The sequence below is a fragment of the Dama dama genome, chromosome X (assembly GCF_033118175.1).
Source record: "Dama dama isolate Ldn47 chromosome X, ASM3311817v1, whole genome shotgun sequence".
NCBI classification, from domain to species: Eukaryota; Metazoa; Chordata; class Mammalia; order Artiodactyla; family Cervidae; genus Dama; species Dama dama.
The window spans coordinates 54,652,476-54,672,062 of record NC_083714.1 but is presented as its reverse complement, the minus strand read 5'-3'; the positions used below and the strand labels follow the sequence as shown (position 1 = coordinate 54,672,062).

The following is a 19,587-nucleotide window of genomic DNA, read 5'->3' as shown; positions in this document are numbered from 1 at the left end:
GAAGTAAGCCAGAAAGATAAAGAACATTACAGCACACTAACAACACATATATATGGAATTTAGAAAGATGGTAATGATAACCCTATATGCAAAACAGAAAAAGAGACACAGAAATACAGAACAGACTTTTGAACTCTGTGGGAGAATGTGAGGGTGGGATATTTCAAAAGAACAGTATGTATACTATCTATGGTGAAACAGATCACCAGCCCAGGTGGGATGCATGAGACAAGTGCTTGGGCCTGGTGCACTGGGAAGACCCAGAGGAATCGGGTGGAGAGGGAGGTGGGAGTGGGGATCGGGATGGGGAATACGTGTAAATCCATGGCTGATTCATATCAATGTATAACAAAACCCACTGAAATGTTGTGAAGTAATTAGCCTCCAAGTAATAAAAAAAAAAGTTTTGAGGAGTATTCAGTTCAGTTCTGTTGCTCAGTCATGTCCGACTCTTTGTGACCCCATGAACTGCAGCACACCAGGCTTTCCTGTCCATCACCAACTCCCAAAGCTTGCTCACACTCATGTCCATTGAGTTGGTGATGCCATCCAACCATCTCATCCTCTGTCGTCCCCTTCTCCTCCCGCTTTCAATTTTTTCCAGCATCAGGGTCTTTTCCAATGAGTCAGTTCTTCTCATCACATGGCCAGAGTATTAGAGCTTCACTTTCAGCATCAGTCCTTCCAATGAACATATTCTGAACTGATTTCCTTTAGGATTGGCTGATTTGATCTCCTTGCAGTCCAATGGACTCTCAAGAGTCTTCTCCAACACTGCTTGTTCAACACTTCTCCAACACTGATGTTCAAAAGCATCAGTTCTTCACCACTCAGCTTTTTGGTCCAGCTCTCACATCCATATATGACTACTGGAAAAACCATAGTTTTTCTTTTGACTAAAAGGACGTTTGTCAGCAAAGTCATGTCTCTGCTATTTAATATGCCATCTAGGTTGGTCATAACTTCTCTTCCAAGGAACAAGCATCTTTTAATTTCATGGCTGCAGTCACTATCTGCAGTGATTTTAGAGCCCAAGAAAATGAAACTGTCAGTGTTTCCGTTGTTTCCCCATCTATTTGCCATGAAGTGGTGGGACTGGATGCCATGATCTTGGTTTTTTGAATGTTGCGTTTTAAGCCAGCTTTTTCACTCTCTTCTTTCACTATTATCAAGAGGCTCTTTAGTTCCTCTTCTCTTTCTGCCATGAGGGTGGTGTCATCTGCATATTTGAGGTTATTGATATTTCTCCTGGCAATCTTGATTCCAGCTTGTGCTTCATCCAGCCCAGCATTTCGCTTGATTAGTCAAGTATTTTGTAGGATGCACCTCAATTGGAGTTTTTCTGCTCTTTTCCTTGTGATTATACTGTGGTTATAGAGTTATCCTTCCTTGAAAGGAAGACCACAGAGGTTTAGTGCCCTTCTCATTGTATCAAGGGAATATAGTATTGGGCCTTCTGGTGGTCCAGTGGTTAAGACTTTGTACTTCCACTGCAGGGGATATGGGTTCCATCCCTTTTCAGGGAACTAAGACTCCACATGCTGTGCAGCAAGACCGAAAAAAAGAAAAAAAAGCAGAGAATATCAGTATAAGTCATCACTGTTAATCTTATTCTTGATTTCCTGGCTGATGTAGTATATGTCAGTTTCTCCACTGTAAGGTTACTTTTCTCTTCCCCACCCCTTATACTATAATCTTGGAAGGGAGTCAGCACTTATGGAGAGGAGAAATGTCTACATAAATTAATTTGAATTCTTCTGTTTTTATGTTTTTGCTCAGTCATTTATATCAGCATTGAGTCATGGATATTTATTTTATACATAGGGTCATAATCCAGTACCACTTTATTTTGCTGCTTTAAATTTTTCCAACTTTAGCCATTGAGAACTCTTTTCTGTCAGTTCTGTGCCCCTTTGACATATACCCACCAATATCAAATATTTTTAAAAGTACTTCCTAGCACTGAAGAATCTCAGATCTTATCTAGATATTTCCTGTCCCAATTCTAGAATCAGCTATGTCTCCAAGGAGGTCTGGTTCCTTTTATTGGAGAATTGTGTTTAGAAACCAAAATCTGGGTGCCAGGTGTGTTCATTGCTACTTGGGTATTGTTGCTTCTAGGCCTTTTCATCTGACAGAGCAAGGGGATGTATATCTGAATACTAACCCCATGTATATGCACGTGTTTATGAATATTTCTATATATAATCACATATATATATATAGCCAAACATTATTCATACTGATGTCTCCAATTCTAGTCGACTGTCACATGGATCTAATTCTCTCGTCTGTAACCTCCCTCTCCAGCAGTGAGAAACCTGGCTTCTGTAATCTACTGTCCATTTACTTACTTGTTTAGTTTCAGTATACGTGCAAAGTGGTTTGCTTGAGACTTAATGTATATACCCTGTGGGAAACTACATGCCTACCTAGAGGGAAGGAAAGCTGTCAAGTTCAGTAGCAATCAGGGTTGGGCAGATGGGTCCACTTCTGAGGACAAATTGTCTTGTGAAAAACTCTTCTGCACGGCCTTTTTTGTTATATGTCAGATAGTAGCCTAGGTGTAGGTGCTGGAGTTGGTGGGGGGGAGTGTGTCTTAGGTTGCCAAAATGCAGAGCAGCCTTTGTATGAGATTTGGGATGGGGTGAAAGAACTTGGCTCATTATCAAAAGTCATACTATGAAGAAGTTTTTTCTATAAGGTTATATTAAATACTTCATTTTTCATTCACTTGAATCTTCAGTCTTCTAGTGGACTGAGGACTGTTTTTTTTGGGGGGGGGGGTTGTTTTGTTTTTGCTGTTGTTTTGGAATCAATAGATTGCTTGTTGAGGGATATCAATTCAGTGTATCTTTGGGTGGCTTCAACTGATTTCCTTTTGTGGCATTGTCTTCATAACACTGTCTAAAGGGAAATGACAGTTACAAGAGTATATTAGTATTATTTTGTTTCTTTCCAAGAGAGTTACATTTTAAAATCTTCTTTTTCTTTTTAATTTTCAGGATCTGGGGACACTGGTGGTTTCCGTCTGGAGGATGCAGTCGAAGGAACTACAGTAAAGCGTGAGTAGTAAATCAGACTATTAAATGCAATAACAGTGCTTACTATGCACTACCCATTTAGAATACACATTCAAGGAAAACAGTAGGTGGCCTGTTTCACTTAATCAAATATAACATGGTTATTATAATTTGAATTATTTAAAAGAAAATCTGGATATTTAACATCCCTTGTTTCCTTTGTGGAGAATACCAAAAATGTGTAATAACTGATCCAGGATTTTCTCTGACTCAAGTCATAGCCCTTGCTGGTGTGACATCCCAGCAGTGACCTCCAAGGACTAGCTTTTTCTAGCTCAGAAAAAGATACCTTGAAGTGAATAAGGGATTTGTTTCTCCTTTTAGATCTTTTTATAATGACTATTCTTTATGTGGTGTCTACATGTAACCTCTCAAATGCTAAGCTTTATCATCAATTTCTCTTTAAATTTTTCTTTCAAGGTTAAACCATTATTTTTTTTACTTTTCTTTTTTTTAATTTATTTTAATTGGAGGCTAATTACTTTACAGTATTTTGGTAGTTTTTGCCATACATTCACATGAATCAGCCATGGGTATACATGTGTTCCCCATCCTGACCCTCCCTCCGACCTCCCTCCCCATCCCATCCCTCAGGGTCATCCCAGTACACCAGCCCTGAGTACCCTGCCTCATGCATAGAACCTGGACTGGCGATCTATTTCACATATGATAATATACATGTTTCAATGCTACTCTCTCAAATCATCCCACCCTTGCCTTCTCCCAGAGTTCAGAAGTCTATTCTTTACATCTGTCTCTCTCTTGCTGTCTCACATATAGGATCACTGTCACCATCTTTCTAAATTCCATATATATGTATTAATATACTGTACTGGTATTTTTCATTCTGACTTACTTCGCTGTGTGTAATAGGCTCTAGTATCATCCACCTCATTAGAACTGATTCAAACACATTCTTTTTAATAGCTGAGTAATATTCCATTGTGTATATGTACCACAGCTTTCTTATCCATTCGTCTGCCGATGGACATCTAGGTTGTTTCCATGTCTGGGCTATTGTAAACAGTGCTGCGATGAACATTGGGGTACACATATCTCTTTCAATTCTATAAACCATTCTTTTAAACATGCATGAATACTTAGAAAATAAAGTTGATATTGTCCTTGGTCCCTCCTCATCCTGTAACACCTGCTCCCATTCCCCAGAGGGAATTGCCTAAGACAATTTGGGATATGCTGGTCCCAGCTAGTTTTCTCTGCTGTTATGAACATCTATACACATAGGTTGTTCAGTATTTTATGTTTTACATAACATGTGTAGGGCTTCTTCATTTCAGTTATATGTATATATTTCACAACTTAAAAAAAATTAATATGTATTGAAGACCTGAGTAAATATAGCTCTCTATAGTGGAGGTGATGGAATTCCAGTTGAATCATTTCAAATCCTGAAAGATGATGCTATGAAAGTGCTACACTCAATATGCCAGCAAATTTGGAAAACTCAGCAGTGGTCACAGGACTGGAAAAGGTCAGTTTTCATTCCAATCTCAAAGAAAGGCAATCCCAAAGAATGCTCAAACTACCACACAATTGCACTCATCTCACATGCTAGTAAAGTAATGCTCAAAATTCTCCAAGCCAGGCTTCAGCAATACGTGAACCATGAAGTTCCAGATGTTCAATCTGGTTTTAGAAAAGGCAGAGGAACCAGAGATCAAATTGCCAACTTCTGCTGGATCATTGAAAAAGCAAGAGAGTTCCAGAAAAACATCTATTTCTGCTTTATTGACTATGCCAAAGCCTTTGACTGTGTGGATCACAATAAACTGTGGAAAATTCTGAAAGAGATGGGAATACCAGACCACCTGACCTGCCTCTTGAGGAACCTATACGCAGATCAGGAAGCAACAGTTAGAACTGGACATGGAACAACAGACTGGTTCCAAATAGGAAAAGGAGTATGTCAAGGCTGTATATTGTCACCCTGCTTATTTAACTTATATGCAGAGTACATCATGAGAAATGCTGGGCTGGAAGAAGCACAAGCTGGAATCAAGATTGCTGGGAGAAATATCAATAACCTCAGATATGCAGATGACACCACCCTGATGGCAGAAAGTGAAGAAGAACTAAAAAGCCTCTTGATGAAAGTGAAAGAGGAGAGTGAAAAAGTTGCCTTAAAGCTCAACATTCAGAAAACTAAGATCATAGAATCCGGCCCCATCACTTCATGGCAAATAGATGGGGAAACAGTGTCAGACTTTATTTTTCTGGGCTCCAAAATCACTGCAGATGGTGACTGCAGCCATGAAATTAAAAGACGCTTACTCCTTGGAAGGAACGTTTTGACCAACCTAGATAGCATATTAAAAAGCAGAGACATTACTTTGCCAACAGAGGTCCATCTAGTCAAGGCTATGGTTTTTCCATTGGTTATGTATGGATGTGAGAGTTGGACTGTGACGAAGGCTGAGTGCCAAAGAATTGATGCTTCTGAACTGTGGTGTTGGAGAAAACTCTTGAGAGTCCCTTGGACTGCAAGGAGATCCAACCAGCCCATCCTAAAGGAGATAAGTCCTGGGTGATGCTGATGCCGAAACTCCAATACTTTGGTCACCTCATGCGAAGAGTTGACTCATTGGAAAAGACCCTGATGCTGGGAGGGATTGGGGGCAGGAGGAGAAGGGGACGACAGAGGATGAGATGGCTGGATGGCATCACCGACTCCATGGACATGAGTTTGAGTAAACTCCGGGAGTTGGTGATGGACAGGGAGGCCTGGCGTGCTGTGATTCATGCAGTCGTGAAGAGTTGGACACGACTGAGCAACTGAACTGAACTGAACTGATGGTAGTTTCCTTTGCTACAGGCTGTTGTAACAAAGTACCACAGACTGGGTGATTTAAAACCACAGAAATTTGTTCACTCCCAGTTCTGGAGGCCAGAAATCCAAAATCACAGTGTTGGCAGAGCATACTCCTCCTTGAAGGCTCCAGGCGAAGAATGCTTCCTTGCCTAACATAGCTTCTGGTGGCTCCAGGTGGTCTTCAGCTTGCAGCTGCATGGCTCCTATCTCTGTCTCCATCTTCACTTGCCCTTCTCCTTCACGTGTGTGTCTTTCCCTCAGTCTTTTATAAGGACACTTTTTGTTGAATTTAGAATCTACCTGGATAATCTTGAATGATCTCATCCTAAGATCTTTACTTAATTACATCTGCAAAGACCCTTTTTTCCAAGTAAGGTCACATTCATAAGATTAGTACTTGGCTATATATTTTGAGGGCCACCATTCAGCCACTACATTTTAAATCTCACACACAAATGTTTGCTTCATGAAGCTGGCATTCCAGTGGTATGGCTTTGGCCATGGCCAACGATGCTACTTCTTACTGGTAGACATGTGGTTTGTTTCTATTTTGCACAGTTATACATGGGACTTCAGTGAGTATTCTTGTCTGTTTCCTTTGTTCTCAGGTATAATGAAACTACAAGGCCAAAGGGTACCTGTATTTTATACTTTAATAGATGCTGACAAATTGTTTCCAAAATGATTGTGCCATCACATACTCCTACTGATACTGTTATGAGTACCTTCTTCCCCAGACCTTCATCATCACCAGATTTTACCAATTAAAAACATTTTACCAGTATGATGGACAACAGAGATCCTATTTTTTTGCCATTTGCATTTTCCTCTTTGAATTTTCTGTTCATATCCTTCCCCCATTTTTCTGCCAGGTTGCTTGTCTTTTTTTTTCTAATGAGTATGAAAGGTCTCTTTGTATATTCAGGATTGAGAAAGGCAGGGGCTCAGGAATTAGACTGCGTGTACCTTGAGTGAGTTATCTGACTTTCTTGCACCTCTATTTCCTCATCTGTTGCATGAGGTTAATAATAATAATAAATTAGTAATAATTGTAAGAGTTCAATGAGATGGCCCCTGTGAAGTGTTTAGCCGAGGGCTTGATACAAGGGTGAGTGCTCCGTGTCAGCCATTATTATTATTATTTGATTTCATTGGATGGACTTACTGTGGCTGGGCCTCTTGTGTAAGAGTCAAGCATATATGATGAATGTACACCTACTTAAACTGATCAACAAAGTCAGCATAATTCCCGTCTAACCTCCAGATAGAATTTTTGCAGAAATAGGCTGATCCTAAAATTCATATGCAAATTCAAGAAACCCAGGGTAGTCAAAACTGTCTTGAAAAAGATGTTGGCAGACTCACACTTCCAAATTTTAGAGCTTACTACAAAGCTGCAGTAATCAAGATAGTGTGGTATTTATCACAAAGGTAGACATTACTCAATGGAATAGAATTGAGAGTCTAGAGATGAACTGTTATATCTGTAGCCAGTTGAATTTTGACCAAGGTGCTGAGACTGTTCAGTGGGGGAAGTAATGGTCTCTTCAATAAATGGTGTTGGGACAATTAGATATCCACATACAAAAAGTGAATTTGGACCCCTGCCTCACACCTTAAACAAAAATTAACTCAAAATGGGCCATATACCTAAAAATGAACTTCTAAGAGATTTATAGTTTTGTGTATGGTGTGAGGTGAGAGCCTTGAGCATTCTCAGGCCTTTCCTGAGCACTTCCATAGTCTTATACATGCAGGTGGACTTTTAGTTTCCCAGGAAAATCAATATAGTTAATAACATTGATGGTTTTAATGAAATCATTTAACATCTCCAAAACCAAACATGACCAAACAACAAAACAAGCATAGTACATGTAAACACACCCCCAATTCATAAGTTTGTTAATTTCCTGATGGAGGGCTTTTAAATATTTCTGTCCCTTTCTCAGTTGTGTGCCAGCCCATCTGATCTTCATCAGCACCCATTAGCCAGTGTGTCGGGGACCCATAGGACCATAAAAACATGTATCTTTGGTGGAATGGCACCCTTCAAAACCAGGTCACTCTGCCATCCTTTTTTTCTATCTTAGCTTGCTTCTCATGCGACTGAGGTTTCAGAGAGATAGGCCCATCCATCTCTCCTTGGCTTAGCTGTTTTTCCAGTTGGAGAACATTTCTCCTTTTTCCATTGTATATTTCTTATTGAAAGAGTCCCTGACACCTCGGTCAGGGTATTTATATATGACATCCATTCATCCATATTGAACAATGTTTACCGGGTGCTTGCTTGTTGCCAGGCACTTCCCCAGGAGCTGGACATGCCACGTGGACTAGGTCGTTGCCCCCAGAGAGCTCGTTTCTCCATAAGGACACAGTACATATAACAAGCTCAGATGTTATGGAGTGCGCTGGAGCAGATGCAATAGGGTGATGGGACAGGGAGGGCCCAAAATCGGGGTGATGACTTTAGATTAAGCAGTAGAGGCCCCTCGCAAGAAAGGTGATATGCAGGAGCAAGGGAAGAGCCTTCAAGGCCAAGGGATCAGGTCTGCGAGCTGCGAGGCAGCAAAGAACCTCAGAGTCTGGGGCCTAGAAGGTAGCCTGTGTGGCTAGAGTATGGACAGTGTTGGAGAAAAGGAGGAACAGTTGGCAGGGGCTGGATCATTTAGGGTGTTAGCAGGTATGGTGACCACTTTATTATAAGTACAAGGGGAAGCTCCTGGCATATTTTTTAAAGCTTTATTTAGAGATAATTCCCATATCATACAACTCACCTATTTAAAACATACAATTTGGTGTTTTCTGGTGTATTCACACAGTTGTGCATCCATCACTATAGCCAATTTTAGAGCATTTCTATCACCTTAGAAGAAACCTTGTTCCCTTCCCTTAGTGCCCCCTGATTCCTTGATTCTTCCCCTCCCCTAGAGCTCCTGGCAACCACCAATCTCCTTCCTATCTCCCTGAATTTCCTTGTACTGGGACATGTCAGTGGAGTCATATAATGTGTAGACTTACATTTGGCTTCTTTCACTTGGAGTAACACTTTCAGGGTTCACCATTTTGGTTTCAGAATGTTGTCCCTTCCTCTCCCCTGCCTTCACACCCTCTTCCCTCATCTCTCCCTTTTTCGCTCTGTGTGTAATCGTCTCACAGGGGGACCCACTTTTTCTTTTGCCAAATCAAGCTTCTTATGAGTGCCCCGATTTTCTCTGAATGCCATTGGCACTGTCATGGAGCCACACCCAGGGGAAGTGGCCCAGCTGATTGACTATTTGGTTGTGGCACACCTTACAAAGAAGCGCTCCCAGCAGGAGTGCACTGTTGCTGGCCACATTCACTAAGCCTCAGAGAATCCTTGTTAAGTTTGTCATTTTGAGCGAGGCTTCACAGAAACAGCTGACTTTATTTTAGGAGCTCACTGCTTTGATGACCTTGGCTTACTCTTCTAATTCCTTGATAAGTAGCTAGACTTCACTCATCTCAATTGTTGATGAGAATAAATCCCATTTAAAAGCTCATGACAAGAAAATCTGAAGTTAATGGTGTCTTGAAAAGTACACAAATCCAACATGATGCTCTGCATCACCACAGGCTCAGGCTCTGACAGAGCAGCTGGTTCCCTAGACATACAAGGAACACATACTCTTGAACTAGCACCTGTAGTTCTTTAGAGGAACCAGGCTCCTCCAGAAACTGGGAGTAGTAGGGTAGAGTTCCACAAAGCCATCATGATCACAACACTATGGCACAGCTTAAGGATAGACATGTAGATCAATTGAGCAGAAATTAGAGTCCCAAATAAACCCTTAACATCTATGTTTTTTTCAAGCTGGAAGAAATATTTTTTACACAATAACTGTATGAATCATATGGATTTTAAGCTAATAATACTTAAGTCACAATTGCTTTTCTGAATATTGCACAAATAGTGGTTTCGGTAATGTCATTTCTCTTTCCTAACTATGTGTGTGCTAAGTTGGCTTCAGTGGTGTCTGACTCTTTGCAACCTTATGAACTGTAGCCTGCTGGGCTCCTCTGTCATGGAAATAATCCTGGAGTGGGTTGCCATTTCTTACTCCAGGGGATCTTCCTGACCCTGGGATCAAACCTGCATCTGTTATGTCTCCTGCATTGGCAGGCGGGTTCTTTACCACTAGCACCACCTGGGAAGCTGTATTCCTAACTATACATATCACCATAATACAAGATATACATAAGGAGCCTCATTTAGACAGGTAAGCTGTACTTCTTCATTTTTTAAAATTTGTATTTCATATTGGAGGATAGTTGATTAATAATGATGTTAGTTACAGGTGTACAGTAAAGTGATTCACTTATACCCATATAAATATCCATTATTTTTCAAATTATTTTCCCATTTACGTTACTGTAGAATATTGAGTTCCCTGTGCTATATGGTAGGTCCTTGTTGGTTATCTATTTTGTACTTCTTCATTTTACAGGTACAAAGTCAAATGGAAATTATAGATATAAAACTATCTCTAAACTGATGATGTAGAGTTTTTTGTTTTTTTTTTTAAAAATACACAATGACAGCATGTATCACTTGTGGTTCCCTTACCATAAAAATCCATCTACTGATTTGGCCTTCACATTTAAGTAGGCATTACACTTCACATTGAAGTGTACCAGACGCCTTCCCAAGGGAGAACCTCTTTGAGATCCTGATTTCCGTTCTTTTGGATATATATCCAGAAGTAGAAACATCTATTTAGATCTTCTACCCTTCTTTGATTGGGTTGTTTATCTTTTAATAGGGCTAATTTTAATTTTTTTGAGAAATCTCCATACTGTTTTACATAGCGGTTGCACCTTTTGCATTCCCACTGACAGTGTACAAGGAGTTCCTTTTTCTCCACATCCTCATCAACACATTTATCTTTTTTTTCGATAGTTGTCTTCCCAACAGATATGAGATGATGTCTCATTGTGGTTTTGATTTGCATTTCCCTGATAATTAGTGATGTGGGGATCTTTTCATGTACTCGATGGCCATTTGTATGTTTTCTTTGGAGAAATGTCTTAAGTCCTTTGCCCCTTTTTAAATTGAAGTATAGTTGATGTACAATATTATGTAAGTTACAGGTGTACAATTTAGTGGTTCACAATTTTTAAAGGTTATACTCCATTTATAGATAGTTATATAATATTGGCTATATTCCATGTGTTGTACAATATGTCCTTGTAGCTTATTTTATACATAGCAGTTTGTCCCTCTACCCTACCCCTATCTTGTTCCTCCCCCTTCCCTCTCCCCCTGGTAACTACTAGTTTGTTCTCTGTGAGTCTGTTTCTTTTTTTTTTTTTTTAAATATTCACTAGTTCTATTTTTTAGATTCCACATATAAGTGATATAGTATTTGTCTATCTGACTTACTACACTTAGCATAATACCATCTAAGTCCTTCTGTGTTGTTACAAATGGCAAAATTTCCTTCTTTTTTATGGTTTCCATATCTTTAGCTATTGTAAATAATGCAGCTATGAACATTGCTGTGCATGTATTTTTTTGGATTAGTGTTTTGGGTTTTTCTTTTTGAAATATACACAGGAGTGAAATTGCTGGATCATATAGTAGTTCTGTTTTTAGATTTTTGAGAAGCCTCCATACTATTTTCCATAGCGGCTACCCCAATTTACATTCCAGCAGCAGTGCACACGGGTTCCCTTTTCTTCACATTCTTGCCAATAATTTTTTGTGGTCTTTTTGATGATAGCCATTCTGACAGATGTGAGGGTAATCATTGTGGTTTTGATTGGCATTTGCCTGATGATTAGTGATGTGTCTCTTTTCATGTGTCTATTGGCCATCTACATTTCTCTTTTGGAAAAAAAAATGTCTGTTCAGTTTTTCTGCCTATTTTTAAATCAGGTTGTTTGTTGTTCTGTTGTTGAGCTGTGTGAGCTGTTTATATATTTGTATGTTAATCCCTTCTTGATCAAATCATCTGTGAATATTTTCTCTCAGTAGGTTGTCTTTTCATTTTGTCAATGGTTTACTTTCATATGATGTAAGTTTTAGTATGTTATGTTTTTATTTTCATTCATCTCAGTGTATTTTATGATTTCCTTTGTGAGTTCTTCTTTGACCCATTGTTATTAGAAGTGTACTGTGTAATTTCCATATAACTGGAAATTTTTCAAATGGCCTTCTGTTAATGATTTTTGTTTTCATTCCATTGTGGCCGGAGAACACAATTTGTATGCTTTCAGACTTAAAATATATTGAGATGTGTTTTGAAGCCTAGCATGTGGTCTGTCTTGGAGAATGTCCCATGTGCAATTGAGTAGAATGTATTTCCTGCTTGAGGGGATGTGTTCTATAGATGCCTGGTAGATCTGGTTGATTTATAGTATTGCTCAAATCTTGTATTTCCTTTTTGTTCTATCTATGATTGAAAGGATTATATTGAGATCTCCAACTATTATTGTTGAACTGTCTTACGTTCCCTTCAATTTTGTCATGTTTTGCTTTGTATATTTTGGGGACTCTATTGTAAGGTACACATATGTTTAAAATTTTATGTCTTACTGCTGTGTTTATCCTTTCATCATTATAAAATGTTATTCTTTGACTCTTGTAACAATTTTTGTCTTAAAGATTATTTTATTTGATAATGGTATCACTCTTACAGCTCTCTTAAGGTTGCTATTTGCATAGTGTATCTTTATCAATCCTTTTACTTTCAACTAGTTCTATTATTGCTGTTTTTTTTCTGAGTAGTTGATTAATGATTGAGTGATTCCTGTGTATAAAGCTAAACCTGTTTCATCTCTGCCTCTCCCATTAGTTAAATTTCGTTTCTCTCCATTATCTTCAGTTGTAGGAACAGTTACAGCATAGTCTCCTTTTTGGTTTCATTATTTTAATTTTATTCTATTTTTTTTTCATTTATTTTTATTAGTTGGAGGCTAATTACTTTACAATATTGTAGTGTTTTTTGCCATACATTGACATGAATCAGCCATGGATTTACATGTGTTCCCCATCCTGAACCCCCCTCCCACCTCCCTCCCCACCCCATCCCTCTGGGTCATCCCAGAGCACCAGCCCTGAGCACTTGTCTCATGCATCCAACCTGGACTGGCTTTTTCTTTTTATTCTATTTTTAAACAGCATAGTCTTTTTGCTTAAGGAAAGAAAGTATTGTAAAATTATGCATGGCATGTCTTCTAATTGATGTGAAAAGAAGTCCACAATTTTAAAGGAATATGGTTGAGCTGAAAGACCTAGTATTACAGCAGTAACCACACTTATATAAAATATTTTGTTGGTGTTAGAACCACTTTCAGTTTATGAGACACTCCCATACTCAACTGGGAACATAATGTCACTTCACCCCTGGGTGGTGTTATCTGTGACTACGGTATCAGGTTAAGAGTGGTGGAAACCAAGGCTTGGAGCTCTCAGGGGTTGTGCTCAAGCTCTGGAACCCCCTGAAGCATGTGGTCATCTCCTGTAGATGTGGGCTCAAGTCCCAGCTCCATTAATCAGCAGATTAATCAGATGTGGGATCACGTCCATCTCACCACCCATCCTCTGAAGAAAAGCGACACAGAATTCGTTTCATCTGAACCTTGCTACATCTCTTGGTCATCCTTGGAGGGGACTCAAGGACCAGGAGTGCTGAGCTCACCCTGTGACTTCCTGACCATGTGTGTTGTTGCTAAATGTGCTCCTCTTACTGTCTCCCTTTTCCCTTTTAGAGAGATGGGACCGTGTCACCACCACAACCAGGAGACCTGGAGCGACCAGAGCTCCAGCAAAGCCTGCAGGTAACACGGCTGTTCTCAGGAGGGCACAAAAGACAGATTCTGTGGAGCTCGTTGTAGGGTGGTGTCCAAATGAGTGACCTATGATTTAACCAACTGACTTTCTTGTTTATGTCGTAGGGCCCCCTGCAGAAGATGATTTTAACTTGGCTGATGCTTTGGATGATCAAAATGATCGTGATCATGACCGCAAAAAGCCAAGTGTGGGAGGAGGAGGTAAGTCCAAGTTGGCTCAGGCCAGCACTGTAGCTCCCTTAAGTACAATAGCCCACAGAGCTACTCCTCCTGGCCTGGCAGGGCTGGGGGTACTTCAAGGCCCAGCAGGACCTGACAGCAGTGGCTGACAAACATTTTGGTCTCAGGACTCACCAAGTTATTGAGGATCTCTATTGAGATGTGGGTCAGATCTATTGATATTATCATCTTATATTAAACCTAAAACCAGAAAAATTAATTAAACATGAACAACAATAAACACACATGTTAACATGAATAGCACATTTTATGAGAAATAACTATGGCAAGATAAAAAGGCAACTTAGTGAGGAAAAGTGGCATCATTGTACACTTTTGCAAATTTCTATAATGTGTATCTTAGTAGAAGAGCTAGACTCTCATATTTCCTGATGGACTCATTTGTGATATGTTGTTATGGTTGTGTATCTGAAGGAGATCTGGCCTCATAATAGATATGCTGTTGTAAGGGGAAGAATATTTTGATAGAATTTTCAGATCACTGATTAGTATCATTTTTTTGATAAGACACCCAAACTTGGCCACTGGTTGTTTCTTATAGGTTAAGTGCAGTGTATAATATGAAACCATATAGCAATGAATTTTCCATACTCAATTTTATTAAATTCCACAGGGGCTCTCTAGTACTTTTTAATGGAACTTTTACCCATTCGTGGTTTTGTGCTTTACACTTTGGTTATTTGGAAAATATTGATGTTCTGAGGTCTTTTGAGCTTCAAATAAAGCCTTATTTCATTATGCAGTGCCCGAAATTCACATTTGTTAATATCACCACCCATCTAATTAGAAAAAGTCTTTACATATTGGAAAGCTGTTAAACTCACAGTGGTAGATATAGATTTTTCAAAATTCTCTTTTTTGTTTGAAATTTTATCACTGGCAACAAATATTTCCAGTGGTGTTCTTTTTTTTTTTTTTTTTTTTTATTATAGCAGTGGTGTTCTTTAAAGGGACAGCCCCATTTTATTCATTTTCAAGAAAGCATCTGCCAAATACTCAAGTCGCCATAACCATAGTTAGCACATTGTTCTTTCTTTCTGGTAAAAGTGATCTTCCATGACAGAAAGCAGCTAATACAAGGCAAAATTGAAACAGTCACACATGTGCATTTTTGAGACAACTATAGGACTTTGGAGTGGAACAGAAATGCTTTAAGCATGCTTCCCATTTCATCACACAGAATGTTAAAAGATGTGTATTCAATGGTTGAGCTATAATAAAATAACTGTTTTGGTTTCCTTGTATTAGTTTTCTATTGTCACATGACAGATTATCACAAATGGTTTCCTTTGGTGAGAAGTTCAGCAACAGCTAAGCTGAGTTTTCTCTTCAGGGCCTCAGGCAGCTGCAGTCATAGTGTCATCTGGGTCTGGGGTCTTGGCTGAGTTTGGGTTGTCATCCAAGCTCGTGTGCTTGTTGGGAGAGAACCATTATCCTTGCAGTTCTAGAATGAATGGTTGCTTGCTTCTTTAAAGCCACCAGGGGGAAAACAGAGATGAGACAGGGAGAGAAGGGAAACGGGGCAGGGGTGGAGGTGGGGGAGAGGAAGACTGAGTCTATTGCTTCTAGTGCATGACCTCAGGAAGGGGTCAGCTGTGTTTTGAAGGCCTCACTTGATTAAGTTCAAGGCCCCCAGAAAAGTCTCCCTTTTGATTAATGTGAAGTCAAACTGATCTGGTTACTGCAGAGTCCCTTCACCACGGCATATAATATTAGCTAATCATGGGGTGAAGCCATCCCATCCATGGTCCCCCTGTACTCAAAGTCAGGGGATGCTGGGGTGTATACACTGTGGGGGAGGGATTCTGTGGGCCCCTTGAGAGTCTTGCCTACTGCATTCATCTCAGACCCTGTTCAGTGTCAATCACTTTCTGGGGAAGTTAGACAACATTAAGTAACAGATTTCTTGTCACTGAGAAATGTTTTTGGGCACTGAGATGTGTGTTTCGTTTTCTCCAGGTTTTTCAGACAAGGATCTTGAAGACCTAGTAGGGGGTGGTGACTACAAACCTGACAAGGGTAAAGGTAGGAGCATTGATTTGTCCACATGCCTTATTCTCACTAAAGACAGGATTACACAGCAGCAAGGTTGGGAGAGTGGTTCTTACCCAGCCTCTGGGGCTTCACTTGGAATGATGTAGGCTGTGCAGCTCGGTGGGTGGGGGGGGATTTACAAGACTCTTTGGAAAAGCCACATATTTCCCCTGATGTGCCTTAAGCCACGGCACTGCACAGGATAATGTGTCCATTACTAGCAGATGCCATTTGCCAGTTGGCACCAGTTATTGTATCTGAGGTCAGGGGACTTGTTGGGCACAGCCTTCCCAACCTGGGGAGCCTGTCACTCTTGGAATGGGAGGAGCGAATCTCATCACGAGAAGAATTATTTTTAAGACACCCATAGCAAGTCAAATATCTTTTAAAATATCTTTTGATTTTGAAATAGTTTAAGGCTCACAAGAAGTTGTAAAACTAAATAAATAAATAAATTGTTCAGGAAAATTCCTGTGTACCCTTCACCCAGCTTCTCCTGATATCTTAACAAAACTATAGTTATGTTGTCAAAACCAGGAAGCTGACACTGGTACATTGCTATTATTAAGTCATATATAGACCTTACTCAGATTTCATCAGATTTTGTATATACTTGTGTGTGTGTGTGTTGTGTGTGTGTGTACACATGCACTTGTGGGTCGATGACATTTTATCACGTGTAGATTTGAGTGACTGTAACTACAGTCAGGACACAGAACTGTTCTGTCACCACAGAGAAACCACCTCTTGTCAGCCCTTCATAGTGACACCCTCCTCCAAGGCCAGATACTTTTCATTCCCTCCAAGTCATGCAAAGATTTAAACCTTTAATCTTAATATGTTGTCAAGATCTGATCCTAGTATGGAGACAGTGTTAGCCAGACTTGATGTGGCAAAATTACTTGTGGTTGTAACCTGTTCTGGTGATATGTTATAGCTCATCATTAATGATGGAAATTTTTACAGTTGTAATTGTGATGGTAACATGTTGTGATGCTAAGTTGTAGCTGTAGCATTTTGTGGTGATTCCCTTTTGTAGTTGAGACTGTGGTTGTGAGTATAACAAATTCTGAGTGTAACATGTCATGAGTATATCTAGTGTCAGCCTGCTACATTCCCCATAGTTCAGGCTGTGTGCCTTTCATGTGGGAACAGTGTTGTCTTCTGATTAAGGGATACTGTAGTCAAATCAGTCCTTCAGAACACCTTTCCAAACAGTTCCATTTTGAATAAAAAGCTCTGAAAACCTCTAAATGAAACTCACCGGCGTCAGGAGAACATGGAACATTTAAAGGGCAAACCCAGCAAATTAGCCAATTACTCCCAGTGACAAATGGTATTTCCAGATGGTGAGAAGAGAGCAGTAGCAGAGTGTGTAAGCATGCACACAAATGAAAGTCTGAGTGACATGTCAGGGGATTTCCTTATTAGCAAGGAAGAAATGTTAGGAAATTCTTTAATTAGGCTCATATTTGAACTTCTCTTGTAAAGAATAATCAATTGTTAGCATAAGTTATACCTTCTGTCATTATGGTGTCAGACAAAAGAAAACAGAGAGTCTGGGCAAAAAAATATGAGTGTGAAACTGAAACATGGGTTATGATAAGAACGTGATGAAATTCTCATACACCCTCCTCTATGCAAACATGCTAATGCCATGTATGAAGATAAAACATTACATTTAAATAAATGTTGATCTTCAATATAAAACAATCCTAATTAATGAATTTTCTAACCTTGAGTTTTAGCACTTAGACTCAACCATCATTTTGGAGTGTATTTCTGAAGTAGTATGTTATCTGTTATATATTTTTTCTCAAGAAAACATTTTTAATGGCCCTGTAGGGAAAACACAGAGAATCTCTCATCAACAGGTCCCATCAACCCTGGTGTCATCAGCCTCCTCCTAGTATTTTCACTGACTGCATCTCTTCATTCTCCCCTCTGTGGTCTGTTCCTCAGTGTATGCAAGCCTCTACTCCCATTTCCCCAGAGCTGCTCTTTCATCTCCAGTGACTTCTTCTTGGTGGTCACAGCCCTCTGCCCCATGTGACCTCTGTAGCATACTTTGCTAACCACCTCATTCTCCACATTCTTTATCTCTGGGTCCTTCCTGGCTCTCTCCCACTTTCTTGGTCTCATTCACTTCTTCTTCCTAAATACTGCTGCCTGCTGGGTCTGTTTCCTTGGGCTTCCAGTTCGGTATATCATTCTCTTCCCACTGGGGAAGAGAATTAGAAACCAAGATCTGGATGTTGAGTATATTCTTTAGTGGGATGATGCTACTTCTAAACCCTTAAACTGGGCAGACCTACGAAATAGGAAGTATATGACTGTACTTTAAACCATATACACGTATGTATCTATAATTATTTCTGTATCTATTCATCAGTGTCTATATTAACCTAAACATGAGTTCGTACTTAAGCCTTTTGGCAGTAGATCACAGCTGGAGGCATAGTATTCTTTTCTTATTGATCTTTAACTTCTGTCTCTGACAATGAGAAACCTACCGTCCATCAACTATTTGCTTACTTGCTCAGTTCTGGTACTATACATGTATATAGCACAACAACCAGAATTGTTAATCCTTACTCCTTGAGAAACAACTTTAGCAATTACAATCCAGTGTTTTTTTTTTTCTTCTTTTGGCTTTACCTTATAGTGTCTGTCAAAATACCATTTGTTAAAAGTTACTCACATAACTCCTTTATTACCCCTCCATTCGATGCAGTTTTTACACACATTTATAATGTAGAGACATTCATTTGTCACAGTCTACATTCCATCCTGGCATCTCCCACTAACCTGGTTGATATTTTGCTTTGTTCTTTTGCTTGTATACATTAAAAGTTATTCTTTGTGATATGTATTCATATGGAATTTTACAAATGCATATAGTCATGTGTCTACCGCCCAAGTAGCATACAGAACAGTTCTATCACCATGAAAGTTCTCCTGTACACCCCTTTGGTACCCAGCCACTGTCTTTCCTCAACCATAATCCATTCTCTCTTAGCGCAACCATAAATCTGTTTATCATCTCAAGAGCTTTGCCTTTTTCCACAATGTCATATAACTGGAATCATACAGTATATAACCTTTACAGACTGGCTTATTTCACTTAGCAATGTGCATTGAAGGTCCTGTATGTTTTTTCATGGGTTGATAACTCATTTCTTTATAATAATATTCCATTGTCTAGATGTACCGCAGTTTGCCCATTCACCTGTTGAAGGACATCTTGGTTGCATTTAGTTTCTGGTGACTATAAATAAAGCTGCAGTAAATATTTATATACAGGTTTTTGTAAAGACATAATTTTTCAGTCCACTTAGGTAAATACCTAGGTATATAATTTCTTGGTCACATGGTAAATCTCGCCTTACAACAAACTTCCCTGTGCTTAGTCGCTCAGTCATATCTGACTCTTTGTGACCCCATGGACTGTAGCCTGCCAGACTTCTCTGTCCATGGGGATTTTCCAGGCAAAAATACTGGAGTGGGTTGCCATGCCCTCCTTTATTGGATCTTCCCAACCCTGGGATTAAACCCAGGTCTCCTGCATTGCAGGCAGATTATTTACCA

The 19,587-nt window shown here is 39.6% G+C and overlaps 1 protein-coding gene across 2 annotated transcripts in view; it reads left to right on the top strand.

Annotated features, from left to right (window-relative positions):
- CD99L2 (CD99 molecule like 2) overlaps positions 1–19,587 on the top strand; it is a 161,511-nt gene that overhangs the window by 124,206 nt on the left and 17,718 nt on the right. For both annotated transcript variants that reach the window (XM_061136910.1, XM_061136909.1), the window contains exons 2-5: positions 3,006–3,065; positions 13,645–13,713; positions 13,831–13,926; positions 15,925–15,990. In XM_061136910.1, the coding sequence (XP_060992893.1) occupies positions 3,006–3,065; positions 13,645–13,713; positions 13,831–13,926; positions 15,925–15,990 (291 nt within the window). The remainder of the gene's footprint in view (positions 1–3,005; positions 3,066–13,644; positions 13,714–13,830; positions 13,927–15,924; positions 15,991–19,587) is intronic.